The following is a 25,594-nucleotide window of genomic DNA, read 5'->3' as shown; positions in this document are numbered from 1 at the left end:
CCTTCTTGAGGTTATTGGGCGACTCCCAAGATCACACAGCAGTGGTGTGCTTGATGCTGTGGAAACTGATCCTTGTAGGAGAAGTGGGGATGGACATGGCCCGTGCCACTCGCACTCGGAGGGCATGGTTGTCCTGCCAACGATGCCATCTTTTCCTGGCCGCAGATCGCACCTAGAGGAGAAGAGATTAGATCGCAAAAAAACATGTAGCATTTAGATTAGGGTTTCTCTTGTGATATCATTTGTAATGACTGATATTCTGAAGACATAACCGAATATAGGGGTATAACGTTTTGCTGTAAACGGCAGTATTTCTAGTGCAGTAGACTTCAATGAATTTCTTTTTACAAGAGTGAAAAAAGGCTGCTCTAGTTGATTATTTTGTCATAATTACAGACCGACTCATAACTCTTCTTGTGGCATGTACAGATTTCAAACAGTTTGGCTTGAACATGCTGACATTATTTTATTTATTTATTTTTATTTTATTTTTATTTAACAGGCTGAAATCCAAAGCCTTTCTATCACATTCAACACCCTTAATTGGACTGCGATGCTTCAGTCTTGCTGAGGGAAGGGTAAATCACAAGCCATACAGTTACAGTCAGTAGCTTATCCCTCCCTATGAAACTGCTCATAAATCACAAGTGTACTCGATTCAAAAGTCATATGTCGTATGTCAAATTCACATAAAAATTACCTGTCTAGAAATACAGTAGTTTTGTTTGTTACCAGTTTTTTTGGATGATTGTCTAATGTTGTTTAGATCTGCATAATTAACAAACATAACAGTAAAACTGTTTTGGACTCACCTCCCCATTCAGAAAGCAATAAAACACTGAAACAAAAAAACCCTGTAAAAGAACAGACAGACAACTGTTTAGAGAACGCACTGTGTAAAATGAACCGTTTCCATACCGTATCCCTATCAGGTTAATACCATGGAAGACTGCAAGAGAGATGTTGAGATTTAACCAATATATTAATATACTTTCCTCTCTGAGCTCATAACATATCACTGCTGTCATACTAAAGGAATTGGGGTTATCCACCTACTCAGTCCCATAATTCAGAAGGGATGCAGAATGTGATGCCCAGTGGGCAGACCATACGCCTACATGTCTACTGTGCAGCATGTGATGAACAATGAAGCAGTCAAGGCCAGACTGACTAAACCTGTACCCTCCTCCATGCAGAGGAAAAACAAAGGGTCGAGCCAGATGGTACAGCACATCCAACAACAAATAATCACTCTATTTGATTTTATTCTCAATGGAAGACAAGTCAATAACCGGGTGAAGGTATGATCTTACCTGAAACGACTGTAGAAAGGAATTGAAATAAATAAAAACTATTTGTGAAATATCATCCTCCCCAGGATTCACAAAGAAGAGCATGTAGGTTATCCCCAGCAGAGGCAGCAACACTAGGGTCGCTTTCACCGCTTTCCTGGGAGGAGGAAAGGAACACACACCATTTCACAACACTTCAAGTTCAGTTGTTAAACGACAATATGAAGTACATCAAAGGTTACGTTTTGCTATGTCGCACTGAAAAGACTAGAAAAGTTCAAATTTGAAACCTTTTAGAGAGTGATAACAAGATTTTCCATAGGTCTGTGGAACATTTGAGCTCGAGTCCAGAGAGTTTCATAAGGCTCACATTTGACCCCCTTAATAAGGACAGTACTTGTTCATAATGTATTTATTGACAGAGCTGACACTGAATAAATCTTATTATGAACTACTTTCATCGATGGTAAACTAGAATGGCTCACAACATGGTCATCAGGGGCTACTCACCTGTACTGTATTGTTTCTGATGTGGTGGACGCTCTTAATTTGGTCATAAGTATTCTTACTATGTTGAAGAGGAAAACGAAGTTTATCTAGTAAAGGATGCAGACAGAAGAGCTAAAATGTATGCCTCATAAAGGTATATTTTACAAGCATAAGGCATGTTTGGGTAATGTCATATAGGAAATGTTTCAATTCAATTGCTGCACAGTATAAACGAAGGAAATGTAGAGCTGTGTTTTCATCAGCTTCCTACCAGAAGGACAAGGATAACTGGTCCTTGATAGATGTAGTCAATATACTTTCCAGGTTCTTTCCCAAACCAGCATCTGTTGAAATTCATCAGTACAGTAGTTTACTTTTTTTTCTTAATTCTCTGGTTAAAAATATGACAATAGTTCCTAGTTTTTATGTCAGACTCGAAACAGTTAACTTACTGTTCATTTTCATTGTACAGCTTCCCAATGGCCCAAGCTACAATTATAGGACACGGAATACCTGCCAAAGAAAAAGAAGAGCCAGTCATACACAGTGGTGTTATGTAACTGAGATTAGTTTTTGACAATTCTGTACTTACTCATTTTCCATACGGATTTAAACAAAAATGACTTTGGTTTTTAAATACTTATTTAGCAAGGCTTTTTGTCAAAGCCATTTTTTAAATTGTTTCAGCAAAAAACTTCAGAGGGAACGTAACAGGCGGAGAGAATACGTGCATAACCACTGGAGCTGCAACAGAGTTTGGGTTGAGTGAATTGCTCAAGGACATGACAAAAGCTGTGGATTGTCTAGGAGCAACAAGACCAGAGCCTCAATCTCTTCAAACCAATTATACATGTAGCTGGGCCTCACTTTGAAAAACAAAGGCCAGTCTAAATATTAGCATCTTTCTAAAGGGATGTGCTCTCAATTAACATTCAGTCACCAAATGTATGAGTCATTGCAGATATTAAACGCATGAAATCAAATGTGGTCCAGTTCTTCTTTGATCTGGCTGTAGGAGTCATGTTCTGGTCCCTGGTGTTGGACAGATTTAAACTGCTCCACTTCCTTCCAGTCCTAATGGATGGTAATTAGTAGTCTCTTAGGACTAATCTGAGGAAAGGAACTGATTAAATTACTCTCATTATGAGGTGAAGTGAACCTATTGGAGAGGTTCTCGGTTGTATTGTACTTGTGTATTGTGTGTTGAAATCCACAGTATAGCCATAACATATTGCCCATACATAAGCGATTACCATACTGAAAACACTACACACTACAAAATGAGAAGATTTCACAAGAAAGTCTGAAGAATCCTGTTGTTTATTCCCAAAGTAAACAAATCAACTGCTGTTGTTGTAAAGCGGGGAGTCAGGTGGCTGAGCGGTGAGGGAATCGGGCTAGTAATCCGAAGGTTGCGAGTTAGATTCCCGGCTGTGCCAACTGACGTTGTGTCCTTGGGCAAGGAACTTCACCCTACTTGCCTCGTGGGAATGTCCCTGTACTTACTGTAAGTCGCTCTGGATAAGAGCGTCTGCTAAATGACTAAATATAATATAAAGTGGCTCATCATTTCCTAATTTTCTCTCTAGGTAAATTCCTTGTTATAAATTAATATCTGACAAGGTCAAACAACCATGAGGTCCTCACAGCCCATCAGCCAAAAATCTGAAGAACTATCTACACCTCTGCAGGAGAATATTTAAATATGGGTCAGGATTGTTGCTGAAATGCAATGATACTGTACGACCTCTGTAGATTACCACATAAGACATTTTTTATGAACAGAAACATAAACGGGGTCAGATGGCTGAGCGGTTAGGGAGTCGGGCTATTAATCCGAAGGCTGTTGGTTCGATTCACGGCTGTGCCAAATGACGTTGTGTCCTTGGGCAAGACACTTCACCCTACTTGCCTCGGGGGGGAATGTCACTGTACTTACTGTAAGTCGCTCTGGATAAGAGCGTCTGGTAAATGTAACATGTTCTTGATTTCTTCTGTCAAAGAACAGATCACTATCACATAACCTGTATATAAAGTGTTTCAGGTTTTTTCCAGTGAGCTCCAGGTTACATAAATAAATTGGTAAAATAGCTCAGCAATGACTAAGGAAAACGATGAAAGCAAAGAGCCATTCTAGCTTCTGACTGAAAGTGATAGACTATTTTGACTATAATATGCTTTCACTACTTCAATACTTCGACTCAGGGTGGGTATGGATAATTAATATGGTGAAGAGTCAGGCCATCTACAACTGAACATACCGGACACTAATTGAATCAGAAGGCAGAACTCTTGTATAACCTACAGTCCAATGCCATTCAATTTGTAAAAAGTCCACCGGTTTAATCTTAGTAATGTGCATTGAAGAAACTGAAAAGCTACTCTATGGAATTACACAGTCACTCAAGCATGTCGGGCAATGCAGTATATAACCATAGGTGAGAAGGAGAGGGGTAGGAGGGGTTTCCCTCTTCAACACAACCATCACATTAACAACAGACTAATTGCCTTCATGTCCAAACAGCCTCATAGTCCACTTATTTAAATTTTAGGTATATGTTTATTGTATGCACCTTCCTGCCAAAGCAAATTCCTTGTCTGTGTAAACTTTCATGGCGAATAAATCCCCCTTTCTGATTTACATTTACATTTAGTCATTTAGCAGACGCTCTTATCCAGAGCGACTTACAGTAAGTACAGGGACATTCCCCCGAGGCAAGTAGGGTGAAGTGCCTTGCCCAAGGACACAACGTCAGTTGGCTTGACCGGGAATCGAACTGGCAACCTTTGGATTACTAGCCCGATTCCCTCACCACTCAGCCACCTGACTCCCTGATTCTGAGTTCATAAGGAGGAAGGGGCTATCATTGAAAGGTTGTGAGAAGGAAATCCCAAGGTATAGTCACATAGCTTTAGTTTGTGTTTAATTTACATTTTCTTAGTGAAAACCTGAATGCTACGGGACATGGGAATTAATTTTAGCAAAAAATAGATAATTGAGTCGGGGAACTTGCAGTTCACTGTCCATTTTCCTGATTAATGTGTTTCATAATTTTGCAACTGACTCCATTATGTTGTATGTCAAATCTTGCATTTTTTTAAACCCATGAATATGGAAGATCATACTAACAATTTATTCAATTCATTACTGCCAACAAAATCAATTACTGTTTACTTTTATGTAAATCATTTAAATGATAGTTACACAATTTGCTGTTATTATTACTTAATATGAGAACAGGGATATTAAGAAATGTGTAAAATATATTTACTTAAGACTGGCCTGTTAGTTCTTATTGTTTAGTTGGGGTCAAGATGTACAGTATGTGTTTTGACCCTCTCAGACACAATGCGACAATGGCACCACGCTCTGAAATCCATTCTTTCCAGTGGGTTGCTGCATCGAGTTCTAGTTTGAAGTTGGGGTGCTGCATGCTGTGATGAATTCCGGCATATACTTTTTTCAGGTATTTTACTTCGCCGAACACCTAGTCAGTTGTGGGCTGAACCCAGCAGCAATCGCAGCTCAAATCACGGTCTGTCTGAAAAGGCCTATATTAAATGTATTAGGTCGGCTATTACAATAATTAACAAATGTTAGCACTCACACCATCCAATGAAAAGGAAGACCCATTTTCTGAGCTTGTCTGTGGAGTAAGTCATGACAATGGCTGTGTGAAGGTAGCATCCTTCAACAAACATCCAGAAGAAATTGGTCACCACGAAGTAATTATAGATTGTAGTAATAAGGCGACACCAGGGCTGTAAAAATATTAGAGGGAGGGGGTGTGGGTGGGAGGGAGGTAAAGAGAAACATGAATGTTAGTATAAAACAATTGTTTATATGCTAACAAGCTGATGAATGAGGTTTGGATATGTCAACAACACAGGCCATAACATGTTGGCGTATGCGTGCATTACACCCATTACGTAACTAAGGTTACCTCATTGCTCTCATGAATATTGTGGTCAATCAACTGAAGCAAAAACCACATAACGTTCCTTAAAATGAAGGTGGTTATCAAGTTCCAGTGGATTATGTTTCGAAGGCATCTTATGCTCCTAGAAGTGATTTAGAAGCAACAAACAGCCATTTTTAGCATCACTTTAATTTCACAAAGTAAATGCAAGATAAAATATAATCTACTCAACTAAACTTCCATCCAAATTCTGTGTATATTTCACTTTTACTGTAAAGCATTAATTTTAGCTGTCAGGCGATGTTTGTCTAGTTTATCTAACTTAAATATAATTTGAGAAAAAAAGGCAATGATAGCATGCAACTTCCATACATTTCAGTCACTCTTTTGTAAGCAGTCCATACTGAAGTTGGATTTATGAGGGAACTATTTTTGTACTTGCCTTAAGCATAAGAAGAGAATGAAGGCCACAACAAGAGCCCCCACAGAAATGCAATGACCTAAGTAGTTGATGATTAGAGCGATCTTATAATGCATTGGATATTTTCTCTGAAAAGTAAGATCATTGAACATTATAACAGCAATCACAAACTTATTTTCAAACTGGACAGAAAAACTCTGACAAGCACGACAATTTGTGGTACTATTGTACATAGTAAAACGTTTTCATATTACAGTAGCATAGTTGTAGATGTGCCATAACATATACAAAGGATATGTTGTGGTGAGTGTTAGGCTAACAAGCTTTACTCCTATGTGGACAGATACTTTTTTAAAGTGCGCAATCATACAAACCTTCTCCTCCAGAATGGGTTCACAACTGGAGTAATTGCTCTTCAGTGCCCATGTCCCATTATCCATGCATTCTCTGTAGGCATTTCCTGCAAACGGGTGTAAAAAAAGATAGGTATAAAACAGCAAAGGCTAGTTACTTTACTTAAAATGTGTCCATTACAGTTGTCTTCAGTAAGATCTACTTAGAGTAAATTTAGCTTAAATTTCAGCTTCTTTGTTTTCCAAGTCTTACTCACAATAGTTTTGTTGCCCCTTCAGAGCAAAGTTTACCAGTTTATCCTATCTCTGTCACTTTAGACCCTTGCGGAAGGAAAATACACATTCATAGAGGGGATTTGCAAAGCCTCTTATTCCTCCAGTTTATTTGCATATCTTTTAAAACCTCATGCAACTATTGACTTCTGACAGAATAAGTTTTACCCACTTTTACATTTATGGTTCCCTCTTATCTATTATTTTGGTGGCGCCACTTAGAACAGTTTTAATTAGATTTTTGGGGGGAATCCTCTTTATTTCTGTATTTCATTAGGTCCATTTCCAAAAGAATGATTTGGAAGTTTCATAGCTTCTTCTGGTACCGTATACTTCATAATAGTGAATTTCAAATTTAACACCCATCTGTTAGACAGACAGTAACCCAGTTTCCCCAACTATTTTCTTTCTTCTGTAGTCCTGTCTTTGTATGAAAACCATTTTGTCTGAGTGCAGACATTGCTGCTCACTTGAATGAGCAAAACATTGTGTCCCCTGGAGAAGAGGTTAAGCAATCAATGACATTAAAGAGCACACAGAGATAGCTCGTTTGACCTGCTGCTTCCAAACCGCCTGAAAATGTTAATTGATCAGCTGCCAGAGGCCTTTAATACAGCTTCTGCAAAACAAAAGCTCTAGACAAGTCATGTAGGGATGCTAATACGTTTAGCACGGCTCAGAGACCTGCAGAATACATTCTGTTGTCTACTGGTTTTGGGAGGATTGGATTACTTTTAAGTCCCCCATCAGAGTCATCCTCTACGGTTAGGCTCATGAGAGTTGACCAAGTAAAACATGGATATGTCAGTGTTTTCGAGGACGCTTTGATACCACAGTTTTACTTTAAATGGGCATAACAAATGTAACTAGAATACTGTAGCCAGGCCAATTCTTACTCATGTTTGGTAAATCGAAAGGATAGGGAGCAGGTTTTGAGGCTTGTGCTTGTGAGCTACACCATCGAGGCAGCACTAACATGAAGCACTGGTGCAGGGAAAGAGTTCACATTTCTGACTAACCATCTGTGTTTACGCATGATAAAGCCACTTCATTCACATATCCATTTATTTTTGCTTGAATCATGCCATGGTGGTAGATGCTGTGAGTTTAGGGTGAGAGAAATTGATTTCCAAAGTTACTTAAATTGTATAGTAAAATGCTGAAAGGGTGATGATACTCCACCTCCTTAGACTTAAGACTGTATGCTTCAGGAAATGAGAGAAAAAGATGATTACTGCTGGCTTGTTTAGCAAGACTCTCACAAGGCGTTTACACTGGAAAACGCCGTTTGACCCCTGTCTGTGCTATAAGTAGGGAAAACCGGCTGCGCCGTGATACAAATCAAATACCCCCCGCATCATGCACCCACAACTCAACTGGAAGTTTAGCTAGTGATCCTAAACATGTTGTTTATTATATTTAGTGACTTCAACACTTTAACTTTCATAATACACAAGAAAAAAAAAGAAAAAAACATTTCACCAGACCCTATCACACAGTTCTGTGCATAGAACAGTTCACCTTTGAATTTAAGTCCTAGATGTAGACACTCTGCCAGGCTTCAGTAACACAGATGAAAGGCTTGAGGGATATCACATAAAAGTCACACCTGAACCTGTCTTGCTTTCCAGACATTTCAAATAGAATGTTGTGACCTGGAAGACAGACAAAACTAGGGAATATTATTGTACAGTGGATACCTCACATCTCAACAGCAAGGCATTTCTTTGTAGAAACAGAAGAAATCAGGGCATTGCTGTCACTGTGATGGTGTTCCACACGTAGACATCAGAGGCTAAGTGAGGGTAAGAAGAAGTTTGTCTGAATCTAAAAGCCAAGAGTCAAGAGGGTCAATCTGCATTCTCTGATATTTGAAAAAGGAAATGCTTCCAGTACAGGATGACACAAATTTAATCTGTCAATGGCTTCTTTGATGTTCCTTTGGCAGCATACTCACTGTAATGTCAAAGAAGACGTTCTTTAAAGTAAAAAATAAATAATAAAAATACAGACATGAAAACTAAGAGTTTGTTTTTTGCAAATGTAACCGGTGTGAATCGGTATAACTCACTCCTCAAGTATATAAAAGGCCACCCGCGTCAACGAAGAGCTAGCTTTTTTTTGGCATAGCTGGTAGTGGTCGCGCTTGGCAGGCCAGAGGTGGCGTGTTCGAGCCCACGAGTGGCGAACATCGGCCCGTATACCTCTGACGGAGCGTGGCCACGCCTGTTACACATATCAGGGACCAAACTTTAATAAAGCATTTTTCGAAATTTCCAACAAAGCAATTCATTGCAGTCTGTATTATCTTTAAAAATAAATCTTCAGAACAAGCAAACCAATATATTTTTTACGTGTGTGTCATAGTCTTTCAAATTATTTTTATGTTTACATAATAACTGGATAGTGACAAGCAAAGTTTTACGAAAGATAGTGATTCCATCCCAGCAGAATCTGATACAGACTGCCAGAGGTCCAGATCACTATACATTCATCACTGATACCTCAGTCCTGTCAACGCTGCAGAGGCAACATCAAACCTTACAGTTCTGCCATAGCTCAAAATAGCTTAGAGTTCCAGACATTTCACCGAAGGTGCCAAATATATTCTGAAACTGTACAGCTGAGTGAAGAACCAAATGATTCGGAAGTGAAATTGACTGGATTGTCAATCCAATTATTACAACATTATGCAGGAGACTGAAATCTAACTTTACTGAAATCCTATTTTTGACTTCCAGAGTACATTTCCCTGTTTTAGCACACTTTGCTACAGAGACATCTGCAATGGATTCACACAATCTACAATGGGAACATTGTTGGGATAAAAGCCCAGAAATGTACATACAAGTTACGTCATGTGGATATACATATCTTGCAGGCAGACTTGCACTCTACCTACTATTTAATGTAAAATGGGTATAGCACAAAATGTTTGTCAGAAGGAATATCCAGTGGGACAAATAGTACAGTTTAGAAAATGGCAGATATTTCAGCTTGTATGTGACATGGCTGTCTGGGCTTGGTTGAGGTCCCAAAAGCGTATGCCTTTTGTTAGTTCACTGAGCAGAACACAAACAGCATTTGCCTTTTTGGAACTGTGCCAAAAATGAGTGCATTTTGCAAGTTAAATACCTGGTCCCGACAGGTATTGATCTGTTGTTGCATTAGAGAGATTATCAGGACAGCAGCTGTCAAATATCAGTATAGGATCACAGGATCATATCCGATTCCAACAGTTAAACACGTACAGTATACATCAAATTATGTACATTTTCAAAAAGCATTTGATGGAATTACTTCATGTTAAGATGAAATATCTATAGCAATAGAGTGGAATGCATTTGTTAATGCTAATGCAGTGCGCAGCATAGCATTGCGCATATTTTTCCCACTGTCACTTTAGTGTGGAGTAGTTCCCACTCACCTCCCTGCTTGGCAGGTTGCCCATCCTTAGGCAATGACTCGGGTCAGGCAGATCTGGAACAAACTGAGCAGAAAGCAGGGACTGTCCCGCAGTCTACTACTAGACTGCTAATGTAGTGACCTCTAGCCACCTTGTCAAAGACCCAGCCATCATAACTGACCATAAATGCAATCTGACCAAGAGTCCTCTGGTTTTCTTACTACTATTTGACTACTTTATGTTCCTGGAATTCCACTACTGGATTGCAATGAAAACATATTTGACTGGTTTTCACTGGCTTTGACTAGATGGCCGCAGGCTTATCTACTAAGGTTTCCTCACTTTTATTTAGGCAGAAAAGAGGTTAAGTCATCATCCTAACCTAGATAGATGTGACATGGGACATGGTAGAAATGACACATGCCTCAATGACTGCAACACAGACAGTCACATTCACTATGCCTGGCAGCAGTTCCTGAGAGACAAATTACTTAATGAGTGGAAAATAATCATAAAATGATTTTATGGGTAAATAAAGGGTAAATTAAATAGATATCATCATATAAATTCTATCTCGGTTAGGGAGGATTTAGGAATGCATGCGTGGATAAAAACAATGAGGGTATTAATACAACACATCTGCTAGACATTTTCTAATTAGCCCAGTTAAAGACTTAAATGTATTGTAGAGGAGTGGGTGCTATTTACAATGTCATCATGCATTATAATAATAAACATAATCCAGCACTTTATGAAGAGCAAATAGTATCCAATGGAGGGCAACTACTGTTAACGTCTGTTGTCGAATTAGAAATGACAGATGAATGCAACTTCCTCACCAGCCTGAGATTCCAGCTACATAGTTTACATCTGGGCATGTTGCTCCACATAAGAGAGTGAATGAATAAGAGATGCTGCTCATTCTGCTTTAATTAGTGTAAAATGTGACAAGACCACTGTGGTAGCCTGGACAACACCATTACGCCATTTTGCTGTCATTCAGGTCTTTGAGTGATTACGCTAAATAGATAAGCATTGCAGGGTCATCACAGGCTAATTAGGTAACTTTGCTTAAAAATAAACTGCACAACATGCAGATATTTACTTTATTCCATTACTATATTGGTGAATTCACTGAAAAAGGGTATGGATTCAGATGATGGGGAAAATTGGGGTTGTTATCCAGAGTGAAGAGTGAGCTTCTCCTTCTCAGGTGGGACTATTAACAAGACTTTTGGTCCAATTCTAAAGGTCAGATTTTGATGCAACACAATCACGCTGACACATTTCCAGAAAAGGAAACTCATTTAGATTCCTCCAAGCAAAAACAGTAGACTTAAGTATAAATTCTAATCTTGGCTTCAAAAACTGAATGAGTGTAGTATAACATTGTTTGCTCTGTCAGTGTGAATCTACAATTAAATTCACCCAGTGACACTAAGCCATAACATTTAGAACGAGAAGAACCATTTCTTAAGTAGTAAGGAGTAAGGAGTAAGAAAGCACACCTCACAAATGACCTACTTTCCTCTCGTGAACACTGGGCTAGTGGTGGCGTCATAAAAATCAAATGCTTCCTTGTGGAAGTGTGTCTGATTGTTGTGTTGTGTGTGTGTGTGTGTGTGTGTGTGTGTCTGAATAAAGCGTGCATAGCATTGAGAAAGATTATACTTCCATTGATGAAGATTCAGGAAGTATTTATACTTATAAGTCACCCCTCAGCTTTACAAAGATGATCATATTAATTTTCATTTGTTCTGACTTTAAATAACATTTAAAAACACAGTAGACACTTCAAAATGAAAAAAGAAATATATAACTTCTTCTTTCTGATACATGTGGACTGACTGCAAATTGGCATCTGGAGAATACCAAGGCCATCTAAAACCCTACTGTATTGCATACAGTCCTCAGCTTCATATAAGGCTGGGCAATATATTGAATATTAGCAGAAATATCGCAATAATTTAGACGACAATGTAAAATTTGAAAATATCGTGAATATCGAATATAAAAATGCAATATCTCTTTTTTTTGCTAGTTGTTGTGTTGCTTGTGTTTTAAGATCACCGTCTGGCTCCTCTGTTTTCACACACACACAGACACACAGACTCACAAAGAGCAGGTGCACAAACTGAAATTTGCACTCGCACAGGCACTGTCTTTTGCTCTGTTTTTGTCCTGTCACATAAGGACCTCTGCATGAATTGTTCCATGTGAGGTCCATTTTGTCAAGTTGCAAGTACCATGTTATGGCAACTGCTTAAATTTGCATTACACATTTTGTACTTTGTAACAATAGCTGTTCTATCTAATTTGTTGTTGTAGTTTTCTAATAGAGGCAAAAGACAATCATGTTTTTTTTATTATTTAAATGCAAATGCAAACATATCGAGATATATATTGAATATCGTAAACATTTTTGACAATATCGAGATATAATTTATTTTTATATTTCGCCCAACCCTAGCTTCATATACCTCGAGGGGGCTTTAGTTATGCTCCGTGAAACATTAAAGCTCACTGTTTGACAACATTACCTCGTTTCAAGTCTAAGTGTTAGGGGAAAAGAGTAGCTTTGAAGAGTTAAGCTTTTTAGTGTCACAACAATGTGCACAAAGCAAACCCACTATGTTAATACAGTGGAAGAAATGTATGTGAGCTTGGTCTTCCTCATAAAAAAAAATGTAAAAAGCATGCAGTGTATTTGAAGACATGCTACTACATGAATATGTTACGTAAAAAGATGTCCTTGAATATCTTCTAGTTCCTGAACACTGTAGATCTAGCCTATAAAAAATATATTGAATCCCCCATCTTCTACACTGTCATGTGTTGGGTATGGGTTGTGGATGCCAACATGATTAACAAACTGATCAGGAAGACCTTGGCAACCTTGGCACCCTAGAGGAAATGGCAGAGGCAAGGACACTTTCCAAGCTGCTGGACAATGCTTCCCTCCCCCTCCATGACATGGTTGTGGAAAAGCAGAATACATTTGCCAAACGGATCAACCTACTGTGTCAATCAACCCACTGTGTCGCAAGGGACACTAGCAAGTCCTTCCTGCCAGCAACCATTAGAATATATAATGCCTCACAGGGAACACTAGCAGTGCTGGAGGGAAAGCGCTCAGGTTACCTTAACCATTACTCTACCTCAGCTGTACCACTCAGGTTACCTTAACCATTACTCTACCTCAGCTGTACCACTCAGGTTACCTTAACCATTACTCTACCTCAGCTGTACCACTCAGGTTACCTTAACCATTACTCTACCTCAGCTGTACCACTCAGGTTACCTTAACCATTACTCTACCTCAGCTGTACCACTCAGGTTACCTTAACCATTACTCTACCTCAGCTGTACCACTCAGGTTACCTTAACCTACTCTACCTCAGCTGTACCACTCAGGTTACCTTAACCATTACTCTACCTCAGCTGTACCACTCAGGTTACCTTAACCTACTCTGCCTCAGCTGTACCACTCAGGACACTAACAGACATCTTTAACTGTGTTGATAGCCTACTGTGTTTTTACTGTCTTTGCACAGTTTGTACTTTGGTGTGTTGTACTCTCATCAAGCTTTCGATTCATGTATATTCACACTCTCATCTGTACCAGATAATTGCTTGGTACTTCATCAGTTGTGAATACTGTGGGTACTTGTCTTTAACTTGAGCATAATTTAACTTGATACACTTCTGTAATGCCCAACGAGATGACTAAAGTATCTATCTATCTAGCTATGTATTTAGCTTGCTATACAGCTTTCCACCTGACTCATTTATGAGTCTGTCAACTCAGAGATGGATCAGTCAGCTTGCTAACTGAGATGGATAAACAACTACTCCATAATTACATTTGCTGCTTGATGTTTATTGTTTATTGTTCAAAGGATCTCCATTAGCCGTCACCAAAGTGGGACGAGCTAATCTTCCTGGGGTCCAACAAAAAAAGAACAAATACAAATTACTTAACAATGGGTCAGATGGCTGAGCGGTTAGGGAATCGGGCTATTAATCAGAAGGTTGTTGGTTCGATTCCCAGCCGCGTCAAATGACGTTGTGTCCTTGGGCAAGGCACTTCACCCTACTTGCCTCGGGGGAATGTCCCTGTACTTACTGTAAGTCGCTCTGGATAAGAGCGTCTGCTGAAATGACTAAATGTAAATGTAACAATGATCATCTAAAAGCAGAAACATTGTAGACATCATTATAAACATCACCATTTTGATAGGACTACTTTAGTGCGTGCTATAAAAATAGAACACAATGACATACAAAATATACTTTCCACAACAGTGATCACAAAACACTAGTGACCTTTGTTATTGGTTGTCCTGAGCAGTGTTGGGGGAAGTTACTCAAAAAAATAATATATTATTTATTAATTATTATTGTTAGTAAGAGTAATGTGATTAAGTTATGTTATTACTTTCTGTACAAAGTAATATTAATATATAACCATAAGTATGTATATTTTCATGCCTTGAAAGTCAGACCTGCTTAATGCCCAGTCAACATGACTCAAAGTGTAAACACTATTTGTTCTCCAAGGCTCTCTTTACAAGTAGTTAACATAGCTAATTCATGCTATACCAAGATTTATTAGCCAACAAGGGTCTCACTAAGACTTTTGGGTAACATGACTAGATTGCAATGGGGCCCCTTCCCCATTTTGTTTATGTCTGTTTTTTCATTCAGTGGGGAAGCTGCATCGAAATTGTTTCTTTTTTTTTGTGGCCATCAATTCAGGCAGAGATGATATGGATCTGGACAACAATTTTACAGGAAATAAAAGCCACAACATCAACAATTTACAACACACCATCTGGAAGGGATGGTGAGAGCCTGATAAAAGTAATAATGTATTTTATTGAGAGATATTGATTCGATAGCTGTTGTCTGCTGTTGTTGTGTTTTATATGGTAGTTGTAGAGAATGCTTAAACCCTTTAAGAACCTGGAAACTAGAGGTTTACAAGATTTTACTTGTAGTGGGAGTACTCTGTGTCAGACCGATTCATTTATAACCTTTATCACAGGTCATGTCCACCATGTTGCTGATCATACCAAAATTCCTGCCATACGCCAGTTTGGCTGTTGCTTTTTGACATCATGAACTGGGAGAAGCTCTTTGATCCTTTTGATCATTTTCACTTTGTTTGCATGTGTATACTTTATAAGTTTGCGGGTAACAACTGAAAAACTTTATACAGCATTTTCACTTAAAGGATGTTTAGCTGTAATGCATTGTTCTAGGGTAGGTATATAGTGCAGTCTACAGTATATCAGATAAGAAGAAGAGAAGAAGGTATATGTTTTAAACAGGTATGTGACTATAGATCTCAGAAGAACTGTTCATCTACTGACCCCAAACATCTCTCAGTCAAACTTGCAATAATGCTTAAGCAATAACACTGTGAGTGGTAACCAAGCATAGCTGTATAATACCTGTTTATTACCATTGGGCACTCAACAAGTCACACATGAGGGATATCTTGAGATCGTAATGAGAACATTAACAATATATGCATTAACAAAAAAGCATGCATATACTTGCATTCAACATTTTCTTTATGGACTCCCTGCATAAATACAGGTTATTAAAATATGTTTGATTTGTGGTAAACACAGTTAAATACTGAAAACTAAATCGTTACAGTGGTTTAAAGAGTACAAAGCAGGCAAGTCTTCCAAATACCCACCCAGTGACAACAACTCAATTTCAACAAAAAAATCTCATTGTGACTTGTTGTTTTGTTTAAGTGTCACAGCATAGTTTAAATGGTTGCTATTTTACACCTACAGTATTGTTGGAATCCCCAGTATCTGTAATAAATATTATGTGTTTAGGATAGAATGACACCTTTTGTTTCATATACTGTATCAGAGCTATGCCTATCTATAATCTATGTCATGTTTCTGAGTAATCCAAGATGGTGAGTTGAATCTGAAAACACAGTTTCAGTTACTGCAAATATCTCAAAAACAACAGAACAGAGTTCCATTTTAATTTCTCTGCATAAATCTCGACCCAAATCTATGAATGAAAGTGGATGAAATTATATATCAATTCCACCTTGGATGGTTCTGATAAGAGGTCAGTATATTATACTGTAGCTCCAATTGATAAAGGCTGATTATAATTGGCTGTTTGTAACTGACCCTGACAGTGAGCTTTGTCTGATAGACACCCACTTAATAAAGCACAATCAAGACTCATCAGGAAAATCCTCTTACAAACTTTCTATGAACTATGATCTAGATATACAGCCGTCTAGTTGTGATCTAAGTTTTATTTAAAGATGCTGTAAAGTGGAATTGAAAATTAGTTTTAAGTTCATCACACCACAGAAGAATGTGTTGTTAACTACCCATCCAAATTCGAATGAAAAAAAAACACAGACAAGTATGTTAAATTAGGCTTTGAAATCGTGAGAAAATCTCTCTGCTTGAGACTTCTCTGCGTGTCGCGCGAAGGAGCTGAAGCTCCGCCCCCTCGAATGTATTGAATTTAGCAACAACAGCAACACTAGCTAAATCAATTGCAGATATCAGAACAGACTACCTGCAGTCTTTGAGTGTTTTATGTGTTAATTACTTTGTCTTTGCATCGTACCAGCTGAGTAACAGAATGCAACCGTCTGTGATCTGACGTAGATAGGTCGCTGTGACGTAGATAAGTTTGGTTTTTGCCCCGCCTATACAAAACCTGAGCTGAAAACGGGTGAGAAACTGATCAACTCCACATTCCAGTGCGACAAAGTTTCGGCGCTTTGCACATACTTTCAGGAACTCATTTCACACGTATATAATGTACTGAGAAGAAAATCATGGAATTTGCTTTACAGCATCTTTAACACATTGATGTGGGCTTCCTTGCACTGCAGTCCTCAATAGAACTTCATATTTCTTTCTCCTTGGTATTATTGAAGTGACAACTTCTATCCCCACATCATACTACTTAAGCTTTTCTCCTCGGTCTCAACCTGACATGCCACAAAACGTATGAAAAACATCTCAGATCCAACCACTCAAATCAGTCAATCAAACTGGTCATGATGTGATATTGCTCACATACCTTTACTAATTATGGATCAAGAGGTGCATAGGGCAGGAGGAAGGGTGACCAGTTCAATGATTACATGTGACTGATCAGAAGGTACATGAAATGACGCAGCACACAGGGCACAAATGTGGACCTGAAGTGACCATGGTCTTGTCCTGAGGGGTCCCCAAACCGTGACATCGAAGTGTGAATACTGTGAGTGTATAGAACCAAGTTTATATTGTCCCCCAGAGGGTTCACAGCTACAGAATGACACATCTGTGACGAGGACAGACAAGAACCTTGGATCACATCCCACAACTGTTCCTGCCCGACAGGAGCCAAGTGCATTTTAGATGAACCATAGAGTCGAATGAACACACAGGAAAGGACACAAAGTTTAAAAATGCATAAACCTCTTTAGGAGCCACTCTGCGGCACACATTAATATTAAATACATTTAGAAATAAATGGAAACGGGCAGTTTATAGACCCTTACCTGAGAGACTTTGAGGCTGAGTGACACCTCAGATTTTTTGGTGAGATTGTTGCAACTGCTAACTGCCAATATTTCTGCCAACGTTCCCTTTAAGGAGACTTTTAGAACACTCAACAAGGTCAAAAATGAAATGTTACTATTTTGCTTTGTCAAAATACTATGTCTAAGTATATGCAGCATTGAATGCCTTGTCTTCAGTATTCTAGCAACAATACAGTGTCCTGAATTTGAACCATCTTTCCTGTATAAAGAACAAATAGAAGTAGACCTATAGCAGTAGGTAAACATGTTTTATTGATATGTAGTTCTTACATCAAAGAAATGTTGACGTCAGCTAAGCACGTCAGCTAGGAGGAAGTGTTAATGAAAGATTTCACACGTGATGCCAATACATCTGCAGCCCCATTTTGATTTAGAAAGTTCAGTCGAGGTAAACTCAAAATTGAAACAGCATATCAAATAGGTGGCCTAACTGACATTTGTTCTAAAATCTTTTTCCTGGTAGCATATTTGGTAAATCGGGGGGGACTGTAAGAGCTTTGTCCAGTGTAGTGACAATGTGGCTTAAATGTATTAATGCCAAGTCTTGTAATGCACTAGACAATAAAATTCTGGCTCATAGATTCATGATAACAAAATAGATTTTTACAGAGGGAATATCTCCTAATTTGTTAGAAAAATTATTTTTCTATTCTTAGAGGATGGGAGATATGGTGCTAAAGTCGAGGTAGGCTCCAACAGTATGACACTGCCGGGTCAGAACAAGCACATTATGTCAGCTCACTTGTCTCAAGACCCATGCAACCCCATGCAGTAGCATCATGCTGGGTTTGCTGACTTGAACATGGATCGTATGGTCCTTGTATAGGCTTTTCAACAATGTTTAACCTGAACCTGTGATATGAATTGATCCACACATACATACATGTGTGTGGATCGATGTGAATTTTGTCAGCCACTGTGATTGAGGTAATACATTAGAAATATGTGTTTTCATATTCCTTAAAATTAGGAAACGAACAAGAACTGGTATATAGGCCTACTGCTTATTTGAGCTTATATTTCTGTAGTGTGACATCCCACACAGGCTCTCCTAAATATGAACAAAGCATTAGACAACGATCTTATCTCTGGAAAAGTGGGATTTACAGCAGTGCAACAAGACGTGTTTAAACTGGACCTGCAGCGCCGAGGGGGGAAGTCGTCTAATCAAGTCTCCTGGGATCCCATGCACACATTTCCCTGTGATGAACTGTAGACTACAGAGAAACATGTCTTGTACTGAGTCACAGGCATTTAAGAGAATCAGCTTTTTAGTAGTGCTGCTGCTACCCCATAGAAGTTTGCATACCTTCATAAAGGCAATTTGTGTGCTCAGTCATACCATGCAGAATGTCCGTTTATTTCAGTCAAGGCTCTGGCCAAGGCATCATACTCAATGACATCATACACCTGACCTATTGCATGTCTATGTGTATGTACTACAAATGCAATGTTTTTCAGAATGTGAGGTTTCAGTTGGGTAATAAAATGCTTCCAATTCCATCATACTTCAGTTTATCCCCCCACCTCTGCCCCCGCGCGTGCACACACACAAACGCCTTATTTTTTGTTTGTCAAGGATCAAGTGAGTTGGGAACACATATCCCGTATTGCCATGAGTCTCCATTATCAAAACCATAAGGCTTCCCTGTCAGATTCCATAAACAAACAATCTGTCTTACCTAATAACATACTGGGCACTGGGCTACTGCGACTTCCCTTATTCCTTTTCTAACAAGGAATTATTTGATTACTCATGCGTAAGTAATATCTTATCAATACCTCAAGACTCATCGACTAATGTCCCCAGTGTGAACACATTACAACATTGAATGACTTTGGTGATTCTCTTTATAAACCATTAGGTGTTGCTTTTGTCATGGGCTACTTTATTGTGAGCACGCTTCATTGACAAGTATGCACTGGAGCCAGCTTGAGCCACATAATAGACTAATTAATTTGAAGTATGGTGCAAAGACAGAATTTTAAGGTAAAATGGTGACCATTTGAAGCACTCATATAAGATTGGAAACAAATGAGATGGGAACAAATTGCTTTTCAATCAGTCAATTTAGTGATCAAATCTTTTGAATTGTAAAGCACAGCATTGTATGGATGACTACAATGATTTGCACTCATGTAATTGCAAAACGCACTGGATTCCAGCCACTATCTGAAATGCAACAGCATCATGAATGATTTGCTGCTGTTCATATTAGATTGGTTACATTTAAATGTAATCCCCCATACATTCAGTCAGCGTGCAATAATAAAGAAGCGCAGTAGGTCTATATCAATTTTTTTTTTTAAACACAAGCGGGTAAAAACGCACAATAAAAAACTTAACAAGTAAAGGTAATCTTACTTGTGGTGTTGTACTTCACCCCATTGATGTACTCCGGGCATGGTCTCTCCACTATCCGCGCGGTGTTGCTCCTTGGCCAACATGTTCCAATCTCGTCGGTGGTAGCATTGCAATATGAACCTTTGAATAGAATAGTTCAGTTATTGGGTACTGCAAAAATATATAATTACCAATTTTACCAATTGAAGTGCGTGAATCGTACCATCGATGTTCATTAAGGAGAACGATGCGTTTTCATAAAAGGTGTCTTGAAAGGCATCCATTAGACTACAGTTTGGGTCACCAAACTCCCCGAAGATTATTTGATAAATTGTAGCATCCATATTCCAACTATAATGTTAACTAGGTTAATGCTGAAATGTGAAGCTAAATCCAAGAGACTCTGAATACGGCGGACGGCGCACGAGCTACATCTGACTTTTGCGCCCGTTTCTATCCACGCTGAAGAACTTCGCTGTCCAAATTGATGTGCCAAATTCTAACACCCCATGTGCACGCGCACTCTCATTCACGCTGTCTCCTAGTATTGTCACAATCGTAAACCGCTTACAACTTGACACAATTTCTGTTCTGATGAAATAGTGTCAATGCCTTCATCCAGAGTGTGTATTAGCCTTATTTGATTACTTGACTTAAAGCGCGTGCATGCGTATACATTTTATTGCCAATTGACTCAGACTTCATCGTTGTGCAGATATCAAAAAGTGTATACGATGCAGTTGTGTAGTCATTATCGATTGTCAATTGGTTTGGAAGGAATAACGATTCATGTTAATATTGTTCTTGTTTTGTAGAACTGTCGATACTAGCCTAATATGTTTGTCCGCATTTAATCTCCCCAAATAATCTAACAGTGTGTTTGTTTTTTAATATATATTTTATATGTTTTTTAAATATAAACTTTTGACTGATGAACCATGAGTAGCCTGACCATAGTCATGGTAAAAGATCCAACCATTGTTTTTAAGCTTTAACACATTTTTCTGTAGGGCATGCTTTGTCAAACACTTCTAGTAAGGCCCATGGGCAGAGCATACTATAGATCTTGACTGTCTGAGGTCCTGACTGTTGAGCCTTTATTTTGGAGTGAGGGGTTCTCTTTAGGCTCTCTATGTTTCAGGTGTACTTGTCACGTTTATGGGTATCCAATACCGTCCTCAGTCCTGCACATGAGTGTTGATTTTACCCAGTGAGTGGTGGATGTTTAATTGCACGTGCTATAAATAGCACACCTAAATGTTAATGCATTCCCCTAGAGCAGTGGACGGCTCCAGTGTGAGCCTGATAAAAGCGATGCAATGCAATAGGAGTGGCATGTTTTCACCATAACCAGAGTGAAGACTGCAATTAACTGCCCAGTAGACCTATCATGTTCCGTGGATGGGGAAATTCACCATTATCCTATGACTGTATGTCTATGGTTAAAACTCGCTCGCACCCGTGCGCCCAAATACTTTTCCATGCTCGCACACATATTTTTACTCACATGTGCAAGTAAAATGGACGCAGCTAACCCAACTTAATTTGACGTGATGTGTCGCACCCACATAGTCGACTTCCAATAACTCATCAAATCTCGATCAGAGAAAGGTAAACCTGTCCTGAGTTTCAAGAGTCTTGAAGCCTGGATGAGGGATGTTTCATCAGGGTTGCATATATCAAAAGCTTGCAAATATGAGTTTGAAATCCTAGAGCTGTCTTGAAACTCAGAACCTGGCCCACATGACTCTCACAAGAGTGCACATCCAGAGCATTTTTCTCAATAAAGCATGGACCCTTGAGGTGCTTATTGTATGAGGTTTTCCTTCAGTTCCATTTCCATGTGACTTGTTCCATTTCCAACGACTGATTCACCTGAAAATGGGATTCTGATAACTGATCAGATGTTGAATATGGATGATTGCTGTCTTTAATCATAATTTTGTTCTGTGTTTAGACATATTGTTAACTTTGTTGATTTAGTCAAATCTGTTGTATGGACTGCAATATCACCTTCTAATCCTGCTGAATCTTGGACTTGCCTTGTTTTATCCTCACAACTCAGGCCATATGAAGACCTTCAGCAACATATGCTGCTGGACTCAAGCTTTCTGACCTGATTTCCAAACGCTGTCATGTCTTCAAGACAGTTCAACCTCTTTTGTGCTGGTTCAAAGAAGCACATTTGCTTCAGTTGTCTGACGAAGACAGAGCTGCCAAGCCCCAGGGACAGAGAGAATCTGCAAATTCTCCCCAACTGAGGTGTTACGGTGAGCAGGGCACAGGAGGGAGGGGAAGCAGATGGCAAAGTGGGAGCAGAAAGGAATCACTAAGGAAAAGTAGCTGGAGAAGTTAGTCATTTTGGCTGGCTTTATGTCAGATAAGGTCTTTGGAAGGTGTTTTATTTTATTACATTTGAGTACATTGCGTACATAACATGTTCTGTATGTACTTGTGGGACCCGGCAGTTTTTCATGTTTTCGTTGTGGTTTTGCTGCATCTGGTAATTTTTCACTTGATATAGAACCGGCAGAGAGCTGTTAGTTTGATGTGCCTGTGAGAAGACAAGGGCAGAAGCTGCCAGTCTGAAAGGAGAAATGTGAAGTGGGAAATGGCAATGATAAAATGGGATGTGTCGAAGCTTTTAAAGGGTAACAGATGGGTTTCACAGTCCAGCAGCACAGTCCAGCAGAATACAACAGATTTGTTTCTAAAGCAAAAAATGCCTGCAACACAATATTCCTTTTGGGTTTGAAAAACTAAGGAGCTTAGTGCTACTCTCAGCACTGTCCGATTGTTTAACTTGAATGCCAAGGGAATCTTTGTTATGTGCTTCTGAACCAAACACTGAGAAAAGGTGTTGTCATTTAAATATCTGATAATGCCACAGCTCATTCTCTGATTATATTAACTATCTGGGTTTATTAACACCTTGAATTTTATGAATTTTTGTCCCTTGATTTCAATCAACAGACACTGAGGTGTCCTCAACTCTATGCATATGTGCCACCAATGAAACACAAAAGTAGTCTGGCCTATTCTTCTCAGTCCTTATTCAGATGAATACACCTACTGTAAGCGGACAGCATGTCTCCTCAGTCTCCTTCTGGAGCAAGGAGGTTTGAAACTGTCAATCAGATGCAACGTTGAATAGTAAAATCCATATATGGAACCCTCAGAATTAGATGGAATGTTAGACAAATAAAAAGTATATATACACAGTACTGGGCAGTGAAATTTTAGGCAGGTGTAAAAAAATGCTGTAAAGTAAGAATACTTTCAAAAATAGAGAAATATCTACATTAAATCCATATTTGGTGTGACCACTCTTTGCCTTCAAAACAGCATCAACTCTTTTAGGTACACTTGCACAAAGTCAGGGATTTTGTAGTTATATAGTTAGGTGTATGATTAAACAATTATACCAAACAGGTGCTAATGATCATCAATTTAATATGTAGGTTGAAACACAATCATTAACTGAAACAGAAACAGCTGTGTAGGAGGAATAAAACTGGGTGAGGAACAGCCAAACTCAGCTAACAAGGTGAGGTTGACAGTTTACTGTCAAAAGTCATACACAATGGCAATAGTATGTCCTTTGATCTCATTAGGTCAAGTTAACTGGTCATGACTAGACATTTGTGTTCCTACTCTTAAGTAAAAAGGCAAGGTGAATTGGTTTACACGTTTTTGAAACATAAAAAGCAAAGGATTACTCGACACGTGGGTACATTTTGTGGCACATTTCATTACCTGTGACATTGTAGAGTGCAGAGAGAGCCTCACAGTACATCTCAAGCAGAGCAGTCAGGGACAGCCTACACAGTACACTGGGCTGAACAAGAACAAGAAAATAGATAAGTCACATAATCAGATGCCAACCGTGTACAACAATGAACCACATTAATGATCACAGCCAGTGTGAGTATCCTTGTGGCCCTGTGTTTTTATGTTTACTTCAGGTGGGACAGAAATTAGGTTCTTCCTAACACTTTAGTTCCTTGAACTGGCTGACTTGGCAGGGGAAGTATGCATTTGGGTATACGAAGGCCAGCCAACGGCTTGGTCATCCTTGGTGCACAATTCCACTTTGTCATGACTGGCTGAATAGTTTGCTTGACCTTGTATCTCCTCCACCATTCCAAGTGTCAGTGGTCAAATTTGACAATGGCAGAACCTTTATTTTGTAATGAAGGCCAGCTGGTTAAAATGACTGGCCTTTCTGACTGCAGGGACCTACCAATTACAAATGAAAGGGGGGGGGGAGGTGAATAGGGGGTTCAGAGTGTAGGAGGAGGTCAGGATGTCAGCTGCAGAAACAAGGTCTCCTCTGGGATTTGAGAGGTAACTGTGAGCCAGTTGTCTTGAGGATCCTGTCAGCGGCATTGAGTCTGTTAAATCACATTGGAGTCAAACTAACCCCTGAAAAGACTGAAAAAGCCCTGTTTATGATTAACTGCAATCAATATGCTAAACTGAAGCCGCTTCTGGCTCTGAGTCCCTTCAATACTTGTTCCCTGTGTCGCACATACAGCTCAAGGATCCTGCTGAGTGGCAGCACTATCTCTGGCAGAAACCCCTGTAGGTGAGGAACCGCACTGTGGAAGATGAATGGAATTGTTTATTTGTTCAGGGTTGCTTTCTTGAGCAGATAATCACTCTGGGTTAGTCTCAAAAGAGAAGCTACATACTGAGGCTTTCTGCAGCAAATATGTAGACTTTGCTTTTGTAGCATCTTTTTTATATCTTCTCTCCATTATGTGGCAGAACTGTTTGGCCATATACAGATGTACTGTCCTGAATTAAAATGTTTGTGCTATCATCTGTTAGAATCCAACTTGTTTTCATAGACTTCCAGGATCATAATTCTAGAATAATACAGATCATGAATAGTATGTTATGGAATCATTTAGCATTTCAATAAAGATGCAGCAAACATCATGGAATGGCATTGTATGTAGGCCTAATTATGTAAAGTAAGATTTTCTGAACAATCCTCAAGGACCGTTACTGTTTGCTTTTCCATGACGTGTGATTTGTGTTGAATTGCTCGCATGCATGTGTAGTTGACCAGAGGAACAAACTTCAATAATTAAAGCTACAATATTCTGTGCAGTTTGACTGAGATTAAAAAGGACACATACTATGGGCCATTTAATATCTATTTTATATTGTTATGTTAGTGCTTCGCTAATATTATTATTGAAGTATTAACTTTAAACTGTCCAAGTTTACATATTTTAATACTCACATACAGTAGAATCAGAAGTATCAAAATCTTTGGTAACTGACACATGTTGAAGTTTGATTCATGTCAAGAAGTCTCCTCAAAAAAACAAACATTTCAATAAGTAATACCTCAACATTTCTGTAAACGAAAGTAAATGAAATAAAACTGCACAATAGCTTTCTTAAGCCTTGAAAAAAAGTATCCTTATACGTAAACAGTTGACGTCATCTTGCTGAAAGACTGAATTTTAACAGTGTCCCTCATCTCAG

The 25,594-nt window shown here is 38.9% G+C and overlaps 1 protein-coding gene across 2 annotated transcripts; it reads right to left on the bottom strand.

Annotated features, from left to right (window-relative positions):
- Window positions 1–25,391, bottom strand: LOC136958506 (corticotropin-releasing factor receptor 2). Of its 2 annotated transcripts, XM_067252467.1 has the most exons (13): window positions 25,347–25,391; window positions 23,849–23,930; window positions 20,114–20,233; window positions 6,497–6,582; window positions 6,144–6,250; window positions 5,726–5,843; window positions 5,390–5,543; window positions 2,234–2,294; window positions 2,053–2,125; window positions 1,803–1,888; window positions 1,314–1,449; window positions 813–854; window positions 1–172 (listed from the first exon to the last, which is right to left on the bottom strand). In XM_067252467.1, exons 1-13 carry the CDS (start codon window positions 25,389–25,391, stop codon window positions 32–34), a joined length of 1,251 nt encoding a protein of 416 aa, XP_067108568.1. In that variant the 3' UTR covers window positions 1–31. The 2 variants fall into 2 exon arrangements, with proteins under 2 accessions (XP_067108568.1, XP_067108567.1); XM_067252466.1 differs by lacking the exons at window positions 23,849–23,930; window positions 25,347–25,391 and adding an exon at window positions 20,316–20,436.
- Between the last annotated feature and the right edge of the window lie 203 nt (window positions 25,392–25,594).

Source organism: Osmerus mordax, chromosome 16 (assembly GCF_038355195.1).
Source record: "Osmerus mordax isolate fOsmMor3 chromosome 16, fOsmMor3.pri, whole genome shotgun sequence".
Taxonomy (NCBI): domain Eukaryota; kingdom Metazoa; phylum Chordata; class Actinopteri; order Osmeriformes; family Osmeridae; genus Osmerus; species Osmerus mordax.
Note: the sequence above shows the minus strand (reverse complement) of the source record. Positions and strands in the feature narration are given on the sequence as shown.

Excerpts from the sequence above, each read along its gene's own strand:
- LOC136958506 (XM_067252467.1), bottom strand. The coding sequence starts at position 25,391 with ATGTGTCAGTTACCAAAGATTTTGATACTTCTGATTCTACTGTAT. Across the intron at positions 2,295-5,389 it reads CTTCCTTTTCATTGGATGGT|GTATTCCGTGTCCTATAATT; the intron begins GTGAGTGCTAAC and ends TTTCTTTGGCAG. Across the intron at positions 173-812 it reads ATTGCTTTCTGAATGGGGAG|GTGCGATCTGCGGCCAGGAA; the intron begins GTGAGTCCAAAA and ends CTTCTCCTCTAG.